The 20,028-nt window shown below is 43.0% G+C and overlaps 1 protein-coding gene across 1 annotated transcript in view; it reads right to left on the bottom strand.

Annotated features, from left to right (window-relative positions):
• The window catches only part of WDR1 (WD repeat domain 1), a 34,893-nt gene extending 21,949 nt beyond the window's left edge, over positions 1-12,944 (bottom strand). Inside the window, exons 1-5 of the mRNA XM_068110057.2 lie at positions 12,779-12,944; positions 11,342-11,463; positions 9,680-9,770; positions 7,787-7,934; positions 7,356-7,536 (exon numbers count right to left, since the gene is read on the bottom strand). Of these exons, the coding sequence (XP_067966158.2) occupies positions 7,356-7,536; positions 7,787-7,934; positions 9,680-9,770; positions 11,342-11,463; positions 12,779-12,794 (558 nt within the window). The 5' untranslated portion in view covers positions 12,795-12,944. The remainder of the gene's footprint in view (positions 1-7,355; positions 7,537-7,786; positions 7,935-9,679; positions 9,771-11,341; positions 11,464-12,778) is intronic.
• Positions 12,945-20,028: the final 7,084 nt, after the last annotated feature.

The following is a 20,028-nucleotide window of genomic DNA, read 5'->3' as shown; positions in this document are numbered from 1 at the left end:
TGATCAGCTTACTCCTCCTATGGTGTCACCAGGGTCCAGATGTCCCATTGTGAACAGGGATCAGCTGAATAAGATGCAGCAAGAGGACATTTCGCACCAAAGGTACCAATATAGCAGAAGGATGTGCAAATAGAGGAGGAGAGAGAGAAGAGCTGCTCCAGAAGAGGAGCGTGTTCACTGCCAGGTCTTGGGAAATCCGAGGGCGAATCTGTTTACACCCCTCTGTGAAGTGATAGAGGCGTTTCCACTGCATCAACATGTGTTGAGGTTGGCCAGATTGGGGAACATGAAGGTTGAGTTAAGAGCACGTGGGGAACATGAATACAAATGGTAGTATCCTCAATAATACTCATATCTATTAACCGGGAAAGCAAAGCCACCAGATGTTGCCAGTCTTGTGACACCTGCCATATGACCATTCACAAAGGGAGCACACCAAGAACTCCATTTGAGAAGATGCTCCCGATTGACATTCCATTCAGACTAGCTGCCATATAAATGGTCAGTCAGATTCATCCGACTGACACGGGTCACCATTACATCCTTAGTATCGCCACGTCACGCAGTCTTGATGCGTTGGCCTGCCAACGTACTTTGTTCAAACCGAAACTACTGTAATTTACAGTGTGAAGGTCCATGCCTTGGTGCATCAACACCTCAAATGTTTCATAACTTGAAAGGATTCCATGAAAAGGAGGTGTAACTGAATATTTACACATTGGGCAATGTAGTGACAAGTCCTTGTGGACTACAGCACCAGATATGCAGAGACCATTCCATTGAAAACATTAGGAGAGAGTCCGTCCAAATGCCATGTCAGCAGACCGAGTGCTGATACTGTTACCGACAGACAGCAACAACCTAACTAATGTAGTGGAGGAGTCCCTTTAAGATGAAAGATATTGTTTGTATTAATAACTACAGTTGCGGGAGGGGGCAGGTGCATGGTATACCACGTGAACCTGCCACCCATCCACTCATGTATAATTTCTGTCTCCCCATTCACCATTGATCCTGCACAAGTGTATATTTCTGTGTACAAACAAGAAAGACCGCACTGTGGTCACAACCCGATTGGGAAAACGACATGTAATACACTATTAAAAGACTAACTCGACACCTCTTATCCAACGTCACCCTCCCCACTGTTATATTGTGGCGGACACGATGGCTCGCTGGTGCGGTGACATCATTCCGCGCACCAATGGGGTGTCGGCCACGCCCGAGGGGTAGGCGTGGCCTCGGGATATACACGGGGCTCGCAGCCCCGAGCAAGTCAGTGCTACAGTTTGAGCTTTACAATAAAGACTTTTGATCCTACGCATTGTGGCTTACCTTTTTTGGCAAACAAGTTGCGTGCGTAGCACCGCGCTTCACTGGTGACCCCGATTGGTTCAGCCGTCGCTGACCACAGAACGCGCCATGGCCAGCAACGCGGTCGTGGTAAAGCTCCCTGAGTTTTGGGAAGCACAGGCCGAGGTATGGTTCGTGCAGGCCAAAGCACAGTTCCAGCTTCGAGGAATAACGGCGGATGAGACGCGTTACTACCACGTGATCACCGCCCTCGGGCCCGGCACAGCCGCCCGAGTCATGTCCATCCTGCGGCACCCACCGGCAGAGCACAAGTACAAGGCGCTCAAACGTCTCCTCATCGCCACGTTCGGCCTCACGGAGTTCGAACGGGCGGACCACCTCCTGGACCTTCCCGAACTCGGCGACACACGACCATCGGTGCGGATGGATTACATGCTGTCGTTGCTGGGTGACAAAGCCCCAGATTTTTTATTCCGGGCGCTTTTTCTACGCCAGCTACCAGCACAGGTACGCCTCGCGTTGGCCGGTTCCAAAATAGGAGAACCCCACGCTCTGGCCATCGAGGCCGACAAGTTTTTCGCGGCTTGTGACACGCGGGCGAGCTTCGGTGCGGCCGTCGTGTATCCCGAGGCTGATGCGGCTGCACACCTCATGGGTCCCGAGGCTGATGCACACCTCGTGGCCGCCGCCACGCCCCGCCCACCACCACCGCAGCTGCGAAAGCCGCGGCCTCCGCCGCAAGCCTGGTGCCGTTTCCACGCCAGGTTCGGCCACAAGGCTAAGAAGTGTTGCCCGCCGTGCTCGTTTGGCAAGTCGGGAAACGACCAAGCCGGCGCTCGGTAGCGGCCCTAAGCGTCGGCAATTCCGGCAGCCTCTTATTCATCACTGACACCTTGTCCGGGCGCCGTTTCCTCTGCGATACAGGAGCGCAAAAAAGCGTCATCCCAGCCCACATGTCCGACAAGCGAACCGCGGGCCGGGGCCCCGCGTTGCTTGCAGCCAACGGTACACCCATACGCACATTCGGGAAGCGCTGCCTCTCCCTGCGGTTCGGAGGGCAACGCTTTCAATGGTCGTTCGTAACCGCCAGTGTGCCCATGGCATTGCTCGGTGCGGACTTCCTATGTGCAAATGGGTTGTTGGTGGACGTGAAGCACAGACGGCTCGTCCAGGCCGAAACCTTTAGCTCGCTCGCTTGTTCGCTGAGCAGCTCGTTGAGCGGCTCACTGAGCGGCTCACCAAGCGGCTTGCTAAACGGTTCCGTCCCGGCGAGTTTGGTTTGTACGCTTCCGGCAGCGGATGACTTTACCCGCCTCCTCGCCAGTTTCCCGGCCCTCACGCGGCCCACCTTCTCGGCGGTGGCCGTCAAGCACGGGGTGGAGCATCACATCCCCACCGTCGGGCCACCGGTCTACGCCCGGGCACGCCGCCTCGAGCCGACGAAGCTCGCGGTGGCGAAAGCGGCGTTCGCTACGCTGGAGCGGCTGGACATCGTACGGCGCTCCAAGAGCGCTTGGGCATCGCCGCTGCACATCGTGCCGGCGCCCGGCGGGGGATGGCGGCCGTGCGGAGACTACCGCCGCCTCAACGATGCTACCACCCCCGACCGCTACCCGGTCCCTCACATCCAAGACTTTTCCGCCCGGTTGGCGAAAATGTCCCTCTTCTCCAAGGTGGACCTCATCCGCGGATACCACCAGATCCCCGTCAGGCCGGAGGACATACCGAAGACGGCCGTCATTACACCATTCAGCCTCTTCGAGTTTCTGCGGATGCCCTTCGGGTTGAAGAATGCGGCTCAGGCGTTCCAACGGCTGATGGACAGCGTCTTGCGCGACTTGGACTTCGTTTACGTCTACCTGGACGACATCCTCGTCGCAAGCGCGTCCCGTGAGGAGCACCTCCACCATCTCCACACGCTCTTCGAACGCCTGGGCCGGCATGGCCGCTGGCGCGGTGACATCATTCCGCACACCAATGGGGTGTCGGCCACGCCCGAGGGGTAGGCGTGGCCTCGGGATATACACGGGGCTCGCAGCCCCGAGCAAGTCAGTGCTACAGTTTGAGCTTTAGAATAAAGACTCTTTTGATCCTACGCGTTGTGGCTTACCTTTTTCGGCAAACAAGTTGCGTGCGTAGCACCGCGCTTCAATATCAGAACAGGCCGATTTGTGACATGGTCACTGATTGTTTAACTCTAATATGGGGCCGTTCATAAATTACGCAATGCTATTTTTTTTTTAGTAATCTACGCAGGGTAACGCCGGAGTAATGCATTCGATCGTGTCCGTGTGTGTGTGTGCGTGTGTGCGTTCGTGTGTTTGTGAACAAGATATCTGGAAAAGTTCTGAACGGATTTGGATGAAAGTTGGTGGGATTATTTCCCTTGGGATAAGGAAGAATTGATTCGTTTTTGGTGAAGCTCAGGATATTATTCCGGATCCAGGAATTTTTTGAAGGATTGTTTACCATTGGAAGATAGAGCTCGTTTTTTTTTAACATTATCTTCTATACATTCTATATTTAACATTGTGATATGAAAATAGTTTTCATATTTGTTGTAAATGTAGTTTAAACTCGTGGTTAGGCGTTAGAGCGGTGTATTTTGTTAGCAGCGTCGTCTTCAAGGTTCTTTTTTTTCTAATAATGACATTCTGTCATTTTAAAACCACCAAAGTGTGTATTAGGTTTCCCCGTTTCATAAAATGTATCGTTTTATACGTATAATGCTTTAAAACTGTTTTTTATTGTTGTTGTTTTTTTTACCTCAGAAGAGATATCAACATTTACCTCAGCGAATGTCAATCGCGGTGTCAGTATTTGATGAACTTATAAAGACTTAGGTGAGTTATAAGTGTGACAAGCATGTGCACGGGATTCTTCCCTGAAGAATGAGTGGTCGCATTAGCTTGTACGACTTGAAATGAGCGAGTTTTGTTTTGACGTTTGGGCCAGTTTTACATGTTGTACCCCTAAGGAATGAAACGAACGTTTTACCTGACTTACAATTTTATTTGAAGTCACACATGCCTCAAAATACACTCACTTATATAGAATTGAACGCTGAATCGGAAAATATAAGTGAAACTGCTTTTTTTTTTCTTTTTTCTTTTTTACATTATCTTCTATATATTCTAAATATATATCTGTGCAGTGTCTGTCTTGTGTTGTCTTGTCTTGTCACTGAACTATTCCCTCAAACTTTTGTGAAATCGTACTATTCCAACTTGACCCACGGCGGGAGTATGCGCTCTACTGAGTGGCGTTCTAGTTACATAATGCAATGCTTGATTACCATGCGTGCTGACAGGCGTCATTAAACATTACTACCATACAACGTATCAGGGGCGTTGATTGCTATTGAAAAGTGGGGGGGACATTTTCTGGGGAAATAATTTTGAGGTGGCTATGAAGAAGATGATTGTGTTTTTTTTGTCATTTTCATAAATTTGATATAAACGCATAAATAGTCACCAATTTGAAATCTGATATCAAACTTCAAATGATTTGATGACTTCCTATGTAAGAATGACACAATCCTCAAAAAATTAAACCAACCATGATACGAACTTTTAAACCTATAAAAGTACCAACCAATCAGTTGTCTGTGGAGGATTTCACATCAAATAACACTCAATAACCCTTTGTGTGCTGCATCGTTTTTTCTTTTTTTTATTCAAAATTTTCATTAAAAAATACTTTTTTTTGGTCATTTTCAAAAAAAAGAAAAAGGGATTTTTCATCTTGTGACAAATCTGCGACAGCAGCACACAAAGGGATAAACGTATGGACAGCATCACTGAACTACAAAATTGACAATAAAAATAGCCCGTTTGTAATTATTTTCAGACAGTAACTCAAATTGGGTTAAGCTCAGTACTTTGTTCAAACCAAATCTACTGTATTTTACAGTGGGAAGGTCCATGCCTTGGTGCATCAACACCTCAGAGTTTTCATAACTTGAAAGGATTCCATTAAAAGTAGGTGTAACTGAATATTTACACATTGGGCAATGAAGTGCCAAGAGGGGTAAGCGGGACAACGACTGTCAATCAGCCTTAGATCATCTATAAAGTATGTACAGCGCTGTACCATTACAATGTGAGTACGTCTATAAAGTTTGGAGGACAACATTTATAAACTAGAATGTCACTTATAAACTAGGGAGCATACATCGGTAGGGTGAACAGTTTACGTTTTGTATCCCTCTGATAGGTCGGATCTGGATCCGGAAATGACCGAAAATCTAATTGGCTTGTTCTTGTTGCCCAACCAACTCATCCAACAACTTTTGTCATAAGTCGTCCACAACTTTTTGAAATATCATCCTACATATCGTTTTGGCCCTATCAATGGTGAAGAATCACTTAAGATTTAAAAAAAACTCTTGCATCCAGATCCAGATAAGGATCTTCACCAAAATTGAATCAATTTTGGCTCACTTAGCACTTTCTCCAATGTATCAACAACTAAGTAGAATTTTCTTACCTAACAATTTCACGATGGGCGAGCAAATAGGCTCCTTCAGAAGAAAACGTGAAACAACACAGTTACACAGAACTGCAGTGGGAATGTCTACCTGAATCACACTTTCAGTATTCACTGATCACAGTTTTTTTGAAGGCTTTTATTACAGCAGTGCATTTAAATCACAAGCCTTCCTTTGACAGATGTTAAGTTACAGTGCAGGTTATTTATTTATGTTTGTAAAAAAAAAAAAAAGTGGAAAATCATGGAGGAGCTAATACACTGAACAGATCATGACATAACGGACAAAAACAGGATGTGCATAACAGACTAAAACAAAGCACGGAAAGAACAGGGGTGCAAGACCAGAAAGGAGCCGAGGCAGTAATAGACGTAGACCACTGACCTATCTGTGATGGCGAAGTGATAGGCCCATAGACTCGGCTTCATCGTGGGAGATTCCAATAATATTGAAGGCCTTGGTTTCCACGGCGTCAAGCTGAGCAAGATGTGAGGCAGGGAAGCTTCACTTTGCAGAGGCCCAGAGGGGAGAGCAGTACTCCATCAAGCTGCAGATGAAGGCCTTGTAGGTGGAAAGAGGTTCACGTGTGCCAAAGGAAGGACGTTGTACGATGGAGGATGCTCAGTCGACGGCTGAATTTGGAGGCAAACGTCAAAATGTGGTTTGCCTAAGAAAGATCGTGGCCGATAGTGAGACCCAGGAGTTTGAGAGACTGAACTTCCTCAATAGTGATTAAGAAAGTAGATGGAATGGTTTTGCCAGAAGGCCCTTTCAGAGAGAGTGAGAGTGTGAGATTTGTCAGGATTGAAAGACATATTCCAAGTATTTGACCAGCTTGTGATTTTTGTCAAGGTCTGAAGAGAGGGAAGAGGCTGCAGCCTTCCTGTCTGAAGGATGAAGGATGTTACAGCAGAGGGTGGAGTCATTAACAAATATATTTTCTAATAGGAGATTTTCCAGAGAGCCAGAGATCATTGAATATCCACAATAGGAATGGGTGTTGCAACTTTGCTTTGATAAATCAAAGAAGTGTTGCAGCTGGTGTCAATAATCCTGTACACAAATTTTGCAGCGTTGAGAATGTGGTAACTCTCAAAACAAAATTTCATACTGGCTCTGTTGACAACAAGTTACCAGCACTACCTTTTAAAGAAATGACAGCCGATTATCATATCAAATAAATATAACAGCTTTTGGAAAATCACTTGAGTGCTCGTGGTGCGCAAGGATACATGTCCATGCAAGCCAATCAAAATAAACCCTACAGAGTGAAGTGCGCAACACAAAAAGGTACGCCGTCAATATTTTAATGAGAAAATAGTGGTAAGGGGAAAGAAGCGATTGGTGAAATTATACGGGCATCATATATTGCTGGTTGTGTTTCAGTGAGAGCAATCGATTTATCACTCAAGTTAGAAACTTTACAAGCAATAATCATCCTTGAAGCCTTGAAGAATTGTTTAACCATCTTCAAGTCCAACAATCAAAAGCTATGCTCAGCAACAGAGATCGATCAAAACCCTTGGTGCGGAAAGCAAACATGTGGCATTACCTTCAAGGTGAATTGAAACTTGAAGGGCAACCCGTGGAAGAAGGCGGCTGAGTTGTCATCACTGCCAGTAACCAGGCGATATGGACGCACCTGCCGAATAGCCACACTGTTGACGATCTTGGTGTGACCAATTATTTCCCCGACGGAGGAACCCGAGTCCCACAGGAAAACAGCACCAAACCTGCACTCCACATCACAGTAACTATTATAAAATCTGACTTTTTACACATTGGTTGGGTGGTTTTGTTACACGGGGTAACAAAAATTGCTTTCACTTGCTTACAGACTCATTGTATCATTGTGGAAGATAGCTCAAACTCATTAGACCCACCGCTATTACCATGAGCAGTACAAATCGACAGCTGTTTTTATCCACAAAAGCCTTTAACGCTAAGATCCCATTGCTCAAGTCTCTAACCACACAAACATACCTGTCTCGTCCCTCTCCTACAACCGCAATGCGCTTGCCATCCTCTGTCCATGCCAGGTCCTTGATTGGCCCAACAAAGGGTTGGTAGTCGTACTTCAATATATGCTCCTTCTGCGTGGTGTCCCAGATACGCACATGACCAGTTGCATCTGTAAAATGTGAAAGGAGTTTGAGAAATTGAAAGGAAGTATTGATAAGCTTAACAATTAGACATAACAAAGTTTGTAGTATTTTGTGTGTTTAGAGGCCTCCACATGAAGCTTTAGCCAATTGATTGGCTCGAATCACACGCAAACTAAACAAAGAGGAACTAATGAACAAACAAAAATCCAACCAAAACTACTGTATATGATACATTTTCATCACAATGCAGTGAAGCAAAACATATGGTTTACATAGACATGAAAGGTCATGTCTGCGAACCAAGATAGATTCCACGAAATTCTGCATATAATTATTTTGATCAAGAGCTTTTAGAATTGATGCGCATGGTGTGGGGAAAATGGCAGAAAGAGAAAGAGAAAAGAACTGGGGGAAATGGCAGCAATTGAGGTACGCATGATTTGTGCTGCAAGCTGGCATGACAGAACTGTCTTTCCCTGTGTCGACTCATTACCTTGCAAGTACAATTGACAGGAAAAAAAGTTTTTTGGTAAATACTGTAGGCCTGATCCATATGCCTGTTATTAAAATTGGCAAGATGTAAATAAATTGTTTCTGTAGTTATTGCAGTGACAATATGCTTCTTTAGATATGGTATTGTTACAGTTGTCAGGTCAGCCCAGTTACCTGGTCCGACCAAACCACTGTGAAAGTTGTCATGCTGGTACACCAGTGCAAGCTCTCCAAACAGGGTCCCAGGCCTGTTTGCCATGCTACCGTTCTTCGGTGGAACGTCAAGCCAGCTAAGCGATGTGCCGGTACTCCCTTACACACAGCACACTCAAATGGTGGTATGAGCACCAGACAAGGGAGTGGGGGGGGGGGGGGAGGTAGGGGGTATTTGCAGACGCTAATTGACTCGTAGGTATGGTCCAGAGTCCATGATGTGGGAGTACAGGCCTATCAGGGTGGGTTGCAGAGGACCTGGTTGGGATGAGGAGGGACGGTGAATGGCTTGGTGTGTCTGCTGTGTCGACAGTGCACCAATACAAAAACGTGCAGCTTCCCACACCAAAGCCCAAAGTACAACTCCTCCTGCCTCCAGTTGCCCCCATCGGTATCCCCTTGGTGTATGCTCCCACCACCCCCCATGATGCAGACCCTTGTTGTCCACCCTGCGCCGATTGGCGATTCAGTCAGCAGTCAATCAAAGTCCCACCCCCCCCCCCCACCCCCCACACGAGATTACAGAGGGATAAAATATTCAAAAGTTGTCGAGGTGGGGGGCCGGGGGGGGGGGGGGGGGAAACAGTCTTCGACACAAACATGGAGTAAAGGGAGATGTTATTCTATACAAATAACAACATTTCCTCATTCGGTCATTTTACCTCACACTTGCGCTAAACATGCACTATGGAAAGAATTATCATTCTACTACGCAATGTTAACCCCTAGAAGGCATTCCCACAACAGTATGATGCATCTGCATTCAGGAAGGGTTCATAAAATAACTGAGGCTAGTCAAGGAACTACGTAGCAAGTTGACTTCATCAAACACAGACATATGCTGAACACCCAATGGATAACGCCCGACAGTCTTCATGGATGGAAAACAAAAACAAATGAAAGTTTTGATCCGAAAATTACTGTTTTTGATTGACAAGTTTCTTTCATGTGTGGCACACATCAACACGAACATAATTCGATTCATTGACTAGAATCTTAGAAAGTGATCACAGTATATGACGAAAGCATCCTAAATTAACTTGAGGCCATGAAAGCTTGTTCTCACCACCAGAGGCAATGTAAAATCCACTGGGACAATACTTGGCTACGAGGGCTGGATGGGTGTGCTCAGTATAGATATCAGCAATTTCTGGATGCTGCACATGAAAAAAAAAAAAAATCCATAATAAATTGTCCACGCAAGACTGCAATTCCAAATAACTGAACACGAAACAAACAAACGTACATATACATTCATCAAATATATACACAAACCCAGGGATTATACCAAGAGTATGTATTATGTGTCACCTGGTCACCGGGTGACAATGACAACATCACGAAAGATAGACCTCAAATATTTCATTAACGGAAATAAAATATAAAACCGGAACAATATTTGAAGAAAACATTAAAGCAACCATCCCTTTAGGCTGTACCCATCTTGTTCACCCCGATGTGTCATCCCCACATCCATTATTTATCCAGGTCTTCATCTATTTTGTGACTTTATCTCTCAGCCCTGCTGTTGGTGTGTCTCTCCACCCACACATCCCTCTCCCCTCACTTTCACATGTTACCTCTGCCACCAAAGGTGGATGGAGGTTATGTTTTCACCTCTGTCTGTCTGTTTGGAACCAGGATATCTCAAAAAGTTGTGGACAGATTCGGACGAAATTTGCTGGAGACATTGGGTATGTGACAAGGAGAAAATTATTAGATTTTGGTGATTATCTGGATCCACATCTGAATCTGAGAATTTTTAAAATGATTCCTTACCATTGAGAGATTTGGGCAAAAAAGGATTTATAGCATGATATCTTGAAAAGTTGTGGATGATTTCGGATGAAACTTGGTGGATAGGTTGGGTGTGTAAAAAGTACGAATCAATTCGATTTTGGTGAAGATTCGGATCTGGATCCGGATCACAATTTTATTTTAAAGTGATTCTTCACCAGAGTGATAGGGCTAAAACTGATATATAGCAAATGATATCTCAAAAGGTTGTGGATGAATTCAGATGAAGCTTGGTGGATAGGTTGGGTGTGTAAAAAGTACGAATCAATTCGATTTTGGTGAAGATTCGGATCTGGATCCGGATCACAATTTTATTTTAAAATGATTCTTCACCAGAGTGATCGGGCTAAAACTGATATATAGCAAATGATATCTCAAAAGGTTGTGGATGAATTCAGATGAAGCTTGGTGGACAGGTTGTGTATTTGTGTGTGTGACAAGGAAGAATCGATTAGATTTTGGTGAAGATCCGAATATGGATCCGGTCATGAGAAATTTTTAATTTTTTCAAGCGATTCATCACTATTGAGTGCTAGTGCCAAAAGGACATCTCAAAAGGTTGTGGACAACTTTTGCAAAACAAGGTGGACGAGTTGGTTCAGCGCAAACAAAAAGCCAATTATATTTTGGATCAGGACCGAATTCAGATCTGACCTGTCAGTGGGATACAAAACAAACTGTACAGCCTGGCGGAGGTATGCGCTCTACCGAGTGACGTCCTAGTCCTTTTTGTTCTGTTACATCCAAATATGTTCTGATGCAATTAATACTAAGGCAAGTACACGCAAAATGTGATGAAACCACTTCAATGAAGACGTTGAAGGTCAAACTGAAACTGAAATTTTAAAAATAAATAAATCTTAATGAAACCAATCAATCCGATTGAGCAAAGCATGGAGCTGCGGACAGAGGACCAAAGGTTATGCTGTACCTGGATGTCTCTGATGACGACACTTTTCCCATTGGTGTACAAAAAGTTAATTCCCTTTGGATCTCCAGCCAGGATCTTTGCCACACCACGCTCCACCTGCGGCAGGCTGGCGAGCACACTCCCTGCAAGACAATTGCGGCTGACATTTACAACGACGTTGATAGATCACCTTGGTATAGGAAATCAGAGCATTTCAATCACTCGGTTTGCTTGAAGACGTTAAACCAACCATCACTTTATCTTGCAAAGCCCAATCCTGGGATTTCGCTGGGCACACTCATTGCCTTCCTACTAATTGCTTACACTCGATGAATGGGTAATTTCTTTTAATTCCTATCCAATTATCCAAATTTAAATCATCCTGTGCAGCTTATGTAGATAATAATAATGATGATAATAATAATAATAATAAGACTAAAACGAGGAAGAAGAAGAAAACAAGAAAAACAAGAAGAAGAAGAAAAAAACAGGAAGAAGAAAACAAGAAGAAAAACAAGAAGAAAAACAAGAACAAGAAAAACAAGAACAAAAGCAAGAAGAAGCAGGTGAAGAAGACGAAGCATGTGAAGAAGAAGCAGGTGAAGATGAAGGTGAAGAAGAAGGTGAAGAAGAAGGTGAAGTAGAAGAAGAAGAAGGTGAACAAGAAGGTGAATAAAAAGGAGAAGAAGAAGAATGTGAAGAAGAATGTGAAGAGGTAAAATAAGAAGGTGAAGAAGGTGTAGAAAAAGAAGAAGAATGTGAAGAAGAATGTGAAGAAGAAAGTGAAGAAGAAGAGGGTGAAGTAGAAGCAGAAGAAGAGGAAGCAGAAGGTGGAGAAGAAGAAAAAGAATAATAATAAGACGTTGTAGAAGAATAAGAATAAGGTGATGTAGAAGAGGAAGAAGCAGCAGAGGAAGAATAAGTAAAACATGGAGAAAATAACATGCAAAATTGTCTTTTTGGAAGAGGAAGAAGAAGACAGTAAAAACGATAAATCAATCAGATTTCATTTACAGAAATTCATGAGAGGGCCTCGTCATTCATTCAATCGGAAGACTGATCGCTTCGAGCTATGAACCGTTCACATGACCAGTCATCACATGTTTATCACATCTTAAACACGGAAACCTGGTTACGTTAAAGAGTAAGGGTCAGCGGAACTTTGGGTCACGTCATCAATTACAGCTCCGAGAAGAGCGGGAACACCGAGTTATCAAACAAACAGCAGAGTGTTTACGACGTTAACAAGTGCATTGTACGTCCAAGCGATGACGGTACGAAAACGCAAGACGACTGACACCGACAGGTCGGCGCGATCTCCGTCCAGGTGTCCAAGTGAACACGGTTCCGTTATCTGCGGCGGACAAACTGCGCGACAAGGACAACGAATCCCCGGCCTAACAACCCGCGAACTAGGATGCCCGTCCGGCGGCTCGGCTCGGACCCGTTACCACTTACTGAGTTCGTACGGCATTGCAGGCTGCTCGCACGTCGGAGGAGGAGGAGGAGGAGGAGGGAGGAAAGCACGGCGGCTTCGCTTTTTCCATATATAGTGTGATTGTATGGAGGGCGGGCGGGGCGCGCGTTTCGCTTTCCTTTATTTATTAAATTACTATCTGTGTGTGAGACAGAGACTTTCTCTCGATCGAACAAACGAAATATTTGTACATTTGCACTTCTGGGCGGTGTATGGAAGTTTATGGTGTATGGCGGTGTATGGATAGTGCATGTTTAAGTGCATTCTATGTACGACTGTGTGTAGTTGTAAAGTATTTTATGTAAATTGCAATTCTAAAAATAAAATGAGAAAAGTCGCTGAGGGTGAAACACGGAGGCCAGATAAGAAAATAACTCGGAAAGCCAAAAGATACATATGAAATATATATATATATATCCGCATAACAACAAGGCATTCTGGGTAAAGTACCAGGTGTGCCAAAGGAGACCCAGACCTTCCATTTTATTCACCATTCATTTATCCTTCGCCACCGAAGGAATTATATTTTCACCCGGCTGTCTGTCTGTCTGTCTGTGAACAGGATATCTCAAAAAGTTGCAGATGGATTTGGACGAAACTTGGACAGGTTGGGTGTGTGACGAGGAAGAATCTATTCAATTTTGATTAAGATCCGGATTCGGTTCCGAGAATTTTAAAGTGATTTTTCAGCATTGAGAGGGCAAAAAACGATATATTTCACAATATCTCAAAAAGTTGTGGACGAGTTGTTTAGGCAACAAGAACAAGCCAATTTGATTTTGGTTCAGGTCCGAATCCAGATCCGGCCGATCAGGGGGATACAAAATGTAAACTGTTCAGCCTGATTGAGGTATGCTCTCTACCGAGTGCAGTTCTAGTTTTTCATGTTTCTTTTTCAGATAATGATAGCTGAGGTCCTGTAAGAGACAATTTTATGGACAAATGACAGACTTTTTCTGTAGAATCCTACATGGAAACGCCATCTTTCTTCCAAACTCAAAGAAAGTTCAAGAGAAAATGTAAGTGTAGAGATGCCCCTTGCAAAGAGAGAATATTCAAATGGCCAAATAAATTTCGACAGCAAGGAACTGTGCACAACTTAAACTCAAAATCAACGGACAGACCAACTCATTCTGGACTCCAATTTGCTGAGAACTCCTGAGGTCATTGAGAGGGTCTCACATTCGGTCAAAAATGTTACTTTGCCACCGCAGTCAAGTACTTGGGACACACAGTGTCAAGTCTCTGGAGGATTCTCCATGATGACATGAAACTTTATTCATACGGAATACAAGTCAGACACAAACTCACTGACTCAGACAAAAACGAGCATCTTGAAATTGCTCGGTTGTTTGTGGAGAAAATTGAGGAGGCTGGTAGTCTTCATGACATTTCGTTCTTCGATGAGGCTCACTTTTTCTTTAATGGCCAGGTCTACTCAAGGAACAATGTCTACTGGGAATGGTACCACCCAATGAGGTTCGCCAGAGACCCTTACATTCAGTCAAGTGCACGGCCTGGTGTGCAATGAACAAGCATGGCATCATTGGACCATTCTGGTTCGAATATGAGGACGGTAATGCCATGACCATCAACTCTGAGCGCTACATTAAAGTTCTGAATGGGTTCTGGGCTGTTCTTCATCACAGGAGAAGCTTCCGAAGAGAAGAGCAATGGTTTCAGCAGGATGGAGCAACCCCTAACATCACAAATGGGTCCCGTGAGTGGGTGACAAGCCACTTCAGTGAGAGGGTGATTGACCGACTCCAACGTTGAGTGCCCTCCACATTCCCCTGATCTGAGCCCACTAGATTTTTTTTTATCTTTGGGGATATCTCAGAGAATTTGTGCAAGGATAACCCGATAAGCATATTTGAGCTGAAACAATCAATCGCAAGTGTCCATCCCACTTGCCGAATGTCAGCGTGCAATCAACAAATTGACCTATCATGTTCAAATCTATGCATTCAGCGCAGAGGCAGACATTTGGAGCATGTGATTGACCGAGTGCCAAACGAAAGTCTTACAAGTCACGATTCGGATATTTGGTACACCTGTGTCACACAAAATTTGGCACATATTCCTGAAGTTTTATGTAATTCAGAATAAAAATGAATGCATTTCTGGATTTTTATGGGTTTGGTTTTTTTGACACACCCTGATATATAAAGGTTAAAAAACAGGTAATAATATATATATAATATATATAAACAGGTAATATATATAAGTGTAATCCCTTGAGGAATAGCATCGGATAATTGGTGGATTGTGATGGTGAGATGGCAACCTAATTAAATATTTGTTTTTTTGCTTCGACATTAACACAAGAGTCAGGGAAACTTCAAATAGAGGAGAGTATCTATCTCGTAGGTGAGCCAGGGCTTTTAGAGGAAAATAAGAGAATGAGTTGGAGTGGAGGAAGTGCATAAACAGCCGGGAAAGTTAAGGGATGATAAAACTCTGGGGCCGGATCATATACATGTAAGAGTGAGGGAGGTGGCGGAGCAGATAAGTGAGATGTTAACCAGCTCACTTGAGTTAGGACAGACACTAGAGAATTGGAGAGTGGCAAATGTAACACCGTTATTTCAGAAAGGATCCACCGAAGAAGAGGAAATAGAGATCGACCTGTTAGTTTGACTTTTGTGGTGAAGGTTATGGAGACGCTAATTAAGGAATGGATAGGGAACTACATGAATAATTTTCAACCAATTAAAGGTAGTCAGCATGGATTTACTAAAGGTAAATTTGGTGATACTTAACAAAATTATTGAAGTTGATGTAGTTTATCAGGACTTTCAAAAAGCTTTGGATATGGTATCACATAATAAGTTGTTGGCTAAGGTGGGGGCGAAAGAGGATTTGTGGATTGGAAACTGTGTCAGTGATAGGAAGCAAAGAGTGGCTCTAAAAGGGAATATGGAAGTATGGTAACTTATTATTCATAATCTTCTTCAACGATTTGGACAGTGGGGTTAAGAGAAGGCTTTCCAAATTTGCAGATGATACTGAGCTTGGAGGAAAGGTGGCAATCAGATTCAGGAATGTCTTGATACTTCAAAAGATTGGGTAAAATATTGGGAGATGCAGTTTAACATAAAGGAACGTAAGGTGATTGGGATGAGTAAGAATAATAAAAATACATATAACATGATGCAAGTGGTAGTCTTGGAGCGTGTCGCACAGGAGAAGGATCTGGGGTGGTAATAGATACGGTAATAATAGATGTGTGTTACAGATGGGGGGGGGGGGGGGGGGGGGGTAAAGCTCAAGTTAAAACAAACATGGTTTTAGGTTGTATTTGTAGGGTGATAAATTCTAAATCAAAGAAGGTAGTTTTAACACTGTACAATAATTTAGTGAGGCCCCATCTCGAATATTATATTATGAGTTTTGATCACCACATCTGAGGAAGGACATACTACCACAAGTAGAGGGTTCAGCATTGATCTACTAGATTCATTCCAGGCCTAGCTAGACCCAGCTCGGAGAAGTGGTTGAAGGAGAGGACCTTGTACATTGTAAACGAGGTGGTTATGAGGGTATTTCATTGAGATGTTTACGTTAATGAAGGGTGAGGAAAAGATAGGTGAAGTAGAGTTTTTCAGCAGATTGGACATTGTGAGGATCATGGCCCACAGTTTCAGATTAAGGCAGGGAGGGGTCTTTCACCGAGAGAATGGTAAATGCATGAAATTGTCTCCTTGCAAAGGTACTTTTTTTTTCTTCTTTTTTTGTATACTGAATCGAGGCTCGTGAAAGAGCTAACATTTACTTCACAAGCAAATCAACCAGACAAACAAAATATATAAAAAGAGGGAGCGGAAGACAAGAGAAGGGGAAGCACACAAACATAACATTTGAGAGCAGGGAGATGTGTTGGAGGGAGAGGGCTTGGGGGGAGGAGGCGTGGGAAGGGGGGGGGGGGGGGGGTGGGTGGGAGAAGTATAAAACACAAGGACACCAAGGACTTCCAGGACAGAAGTTGGTATTTCAAAAAAGTGGAATTGGGGTGAAATTAGCGGGGGTATAAAAGATCAAGGTTTTGGATGGGGGAAGATAAGAGATGGTGGTGAACAGCTGACAGTAGTTTTAAAATAGTCAGATATGTATCTAGCAGTGGGTTGAGGGGAGGGAGTGGGGATAGGGTGATTGGGTATATTGGCACGATTGCACAGGCAAGATGGGTCCTTGTACAATATATACCCTGATAACACTTACATGCAGTTTAAGAGACTTTCTACATATATTTCATAAATGAAATATGTTTAAGAGAAAATATGTTTTCATAAATGTTTAAGAGAAAATTTACAACAACTTTTACATGCATCATCAAGGAGTTTATTTTGGGTTTTCTTTGAGGGGGGGGGGGGCATGTACAATGTACAATGTTCTATGTGACAATGTATTCAGGGTGTTTGATAGCGAGTCTGTACCTGAATACGGAATGTAGATGTGAGTATAGCATAAAGTCGATAGCCTATTTTACTGGAGTACATACAACACACAAGAGTTTGTGATAATATAGCAGTTGCAGGTCAGTGCAGCTTCTTATAGCATTGCAAAGGACATTGCAGCATGCTACAACATATTGCAAGTTAATGTAGTATTATAACATTGCACAGCAAGGGATGTGTTTGCCGGCACACTTCACACTCTTTAAGTGTGACTTAATACCAGTCGAGTTCACGTTTGGATGTGACCTCTTTAATATTATATCTATATATTAAACCAATAGAAGTATACACACACATAACATTATCATACACACAGCAATGATGAAAACATTATCACCAACGGCATATTGAAGTCATGGCAACGCCATAGTTACACCTGGCAACGTTGCACAAGGTACCTGCACAGTCCTGAATGAAGACCGCTCTGCAGTCGAAATGTCAGATCCAAGTCTTGACTGCCGAGTAGCCATACAAATTGGTGGTGCCTTCATTTTTTTTTTTTTCTACACAATGTACAAACCTTTCAATCCGTGTGCAGTACAGTATATGCTTGATTTGCTGCAATGTCCTTGGATTTGAGGATGGCTGAACAGAGCGTTCAACCTTAAAATTACCAGATTCAAGGAGCACTGTAATTGAACGATCTCGATCCTTTTCATCCTCTCTCAATGGCAAATTTTTTTTTTATTCAAATGGGTGAAAGTATACTTTACAGTAAAAGAAAATTATATACACAATCACGTACAAAATTATAATTCAGAAACTGTGTGCTGTTACACTTAAAATAAAGCAAAACAATTCGCAATTATGTAATTACCAATTCTTCTGAATTGTCTTAATGTTGGTGATTGCCTATACAGACAATACAGTATAGCATTCCCATCTAAACATCCAATAGCTCTCACACCAGGATTTTAGGCTCAAATCCAATTTACCGTTGAAGTGTCGAAGTGAGAGAGGAGAAATCCTTGTAATTTATGTTAAAAAACACTCATTTATGAAATCAAGTTTCCTACATGTAATCCGATATGAGCTCTTTAAAATACAATAAAATGTCAAAGTAGCATTTTCTTTGTTGTCCAAATCATGAAAAGTCTTGCAATTTCCAGATGGATGTGTGAAGGGTAATGCGATTGAATATAGATGGATATGGATATACTGTGGTGGCCAAAAATATTGGCACCCTTGCACTTTTTTCAAATAATGCACCATTAATGCCAGAAAATTGTTGAAATTAAAAATATATTTTGCCATCCACATATGTAATTCTTTGGTTTGCAGTGGAACAAAACAAAAATGCCGAAAAAAATTACTAAACCGTAGCTTATTCCACACAGAAGTCCTAAAATGGCATGTACAATATTATTGGCACCTTTTAGAAGTTGTTAGAAATAATTAGATATCAAGCAGGTGATTCTCCTTTACTTTGGAATTGAACTCACCTGTGATGAGTTGCAGGTGTCTGCTATATAAAATCACTCATTCAACCAGTTTAAATGGAGAAAAGGAGTCATTCTGCTGCTTTGTGTGACAGTGTGTACCGCAATGAGCATGGAGAAAAGAAAGAAAACCAGAGAATTGTCTGAGGAGGTCAGACACAAGATTGTAGCCAAGCATGGACAATCTCAAGGCTACAAGTCAATCTCCAGATATCTTGATGTTCCTGTGTACGGGACATGGAGTATCAGAGGGAAATTGAACTCAAGGAGCTTGAATTACTGGGAGGACGGAGAGAAATCTTATACGTGCCGGCTAGTTCGACAACAAGTCAGAACTCTTGGGATATTGGTAAGCATGTAAGACTAGTTCCACCCTTTAATGAAAAGGAGGTAGGTAAGTTCTTTTTACACTTTGAAAAGGTGGCTCAGATGTTAAAATGGCCTGTGGAGTCATGGACTATGTTAGTACAAAGTGTTCTGGTGGGTAAAGCTCAAGATATCTATTCGGTTTTACCGATTGACCAATGTGCAGATTATAATGAAACAGTCAAGAAACCCATTCTCAAAGCCGATGAATTGGTCCTCGAAGCTTACCGACAAAAAATTCGGAATGCCAGGAAGCGGGAGAATGAGACCCATGTGGAGTTTGCCGGAGAGAAGGAAACTGTTTGATAGGTGGTGTGACTTGAAAGAGATTGGGGAAAACTTTAACCATTTACAATTAATTTTGGTGGAAGAATAACCTGTCCTAAAACAAGTTTGATTTAAATCCCTTCAGCTGTTTTCAAGTATCACATTTTCAGCAGCCATGACAGATTTCACATTGATTGGTGAAGCAGTTCCAGAGAAGGGATTTTTTAAAGTATCAGCAATCAAGCTAATATGACTGCCATACCACGTGACATATGACCTTAAAAATGTACTCTGCATATGTATGTGTAGGGTGATCACGTTTGTGAAGTTTCATGTTGATCGGATAAGGTTTGTTTTTCTATCCAAGATGGCTGCCAAACCACGTGACCTACGACATCATCATTTTCAAACTATATGCAACAGTAGTGATAGATGATATTTGTAAAATTCCGCATCGATATGGTAAGCGATTTCAGATATATAATTATTTAATATTTTCCTTCAATCCAATATGGCTGCCAAACCATGTGACCTATGATGTCATAAATTTAATATTTCAATACAAATGGGTCACAGATCATGTGCATGCAATTTCAGATTTTTAGGATAAGAATTCGATTAAAACATTTTTGGCTGGCATACCACTTCACCTATGATGTCATCATTATCATGCTTTTACTTCCCATTGGGAGTACTTGGCAA

The sequence above is a fragment of the Myxine glutinosa genome, chromosome 3 (assembly GCF_964187855.1).
Source record: "Myxine glutinosa chromosome 3, kmMyxGlut1.1, whole genome shotgun sequence".
NCBI lineage: Eukaryota > Metazoa > Chordata > Myxini > Myxiniformes > Myxinidae > Myxine > Myxine glutinosa.
Note: the sequence above shows the minus strand (reverse complement) of the source record. Positions and strands in the feature narration are given on the sequence as shown.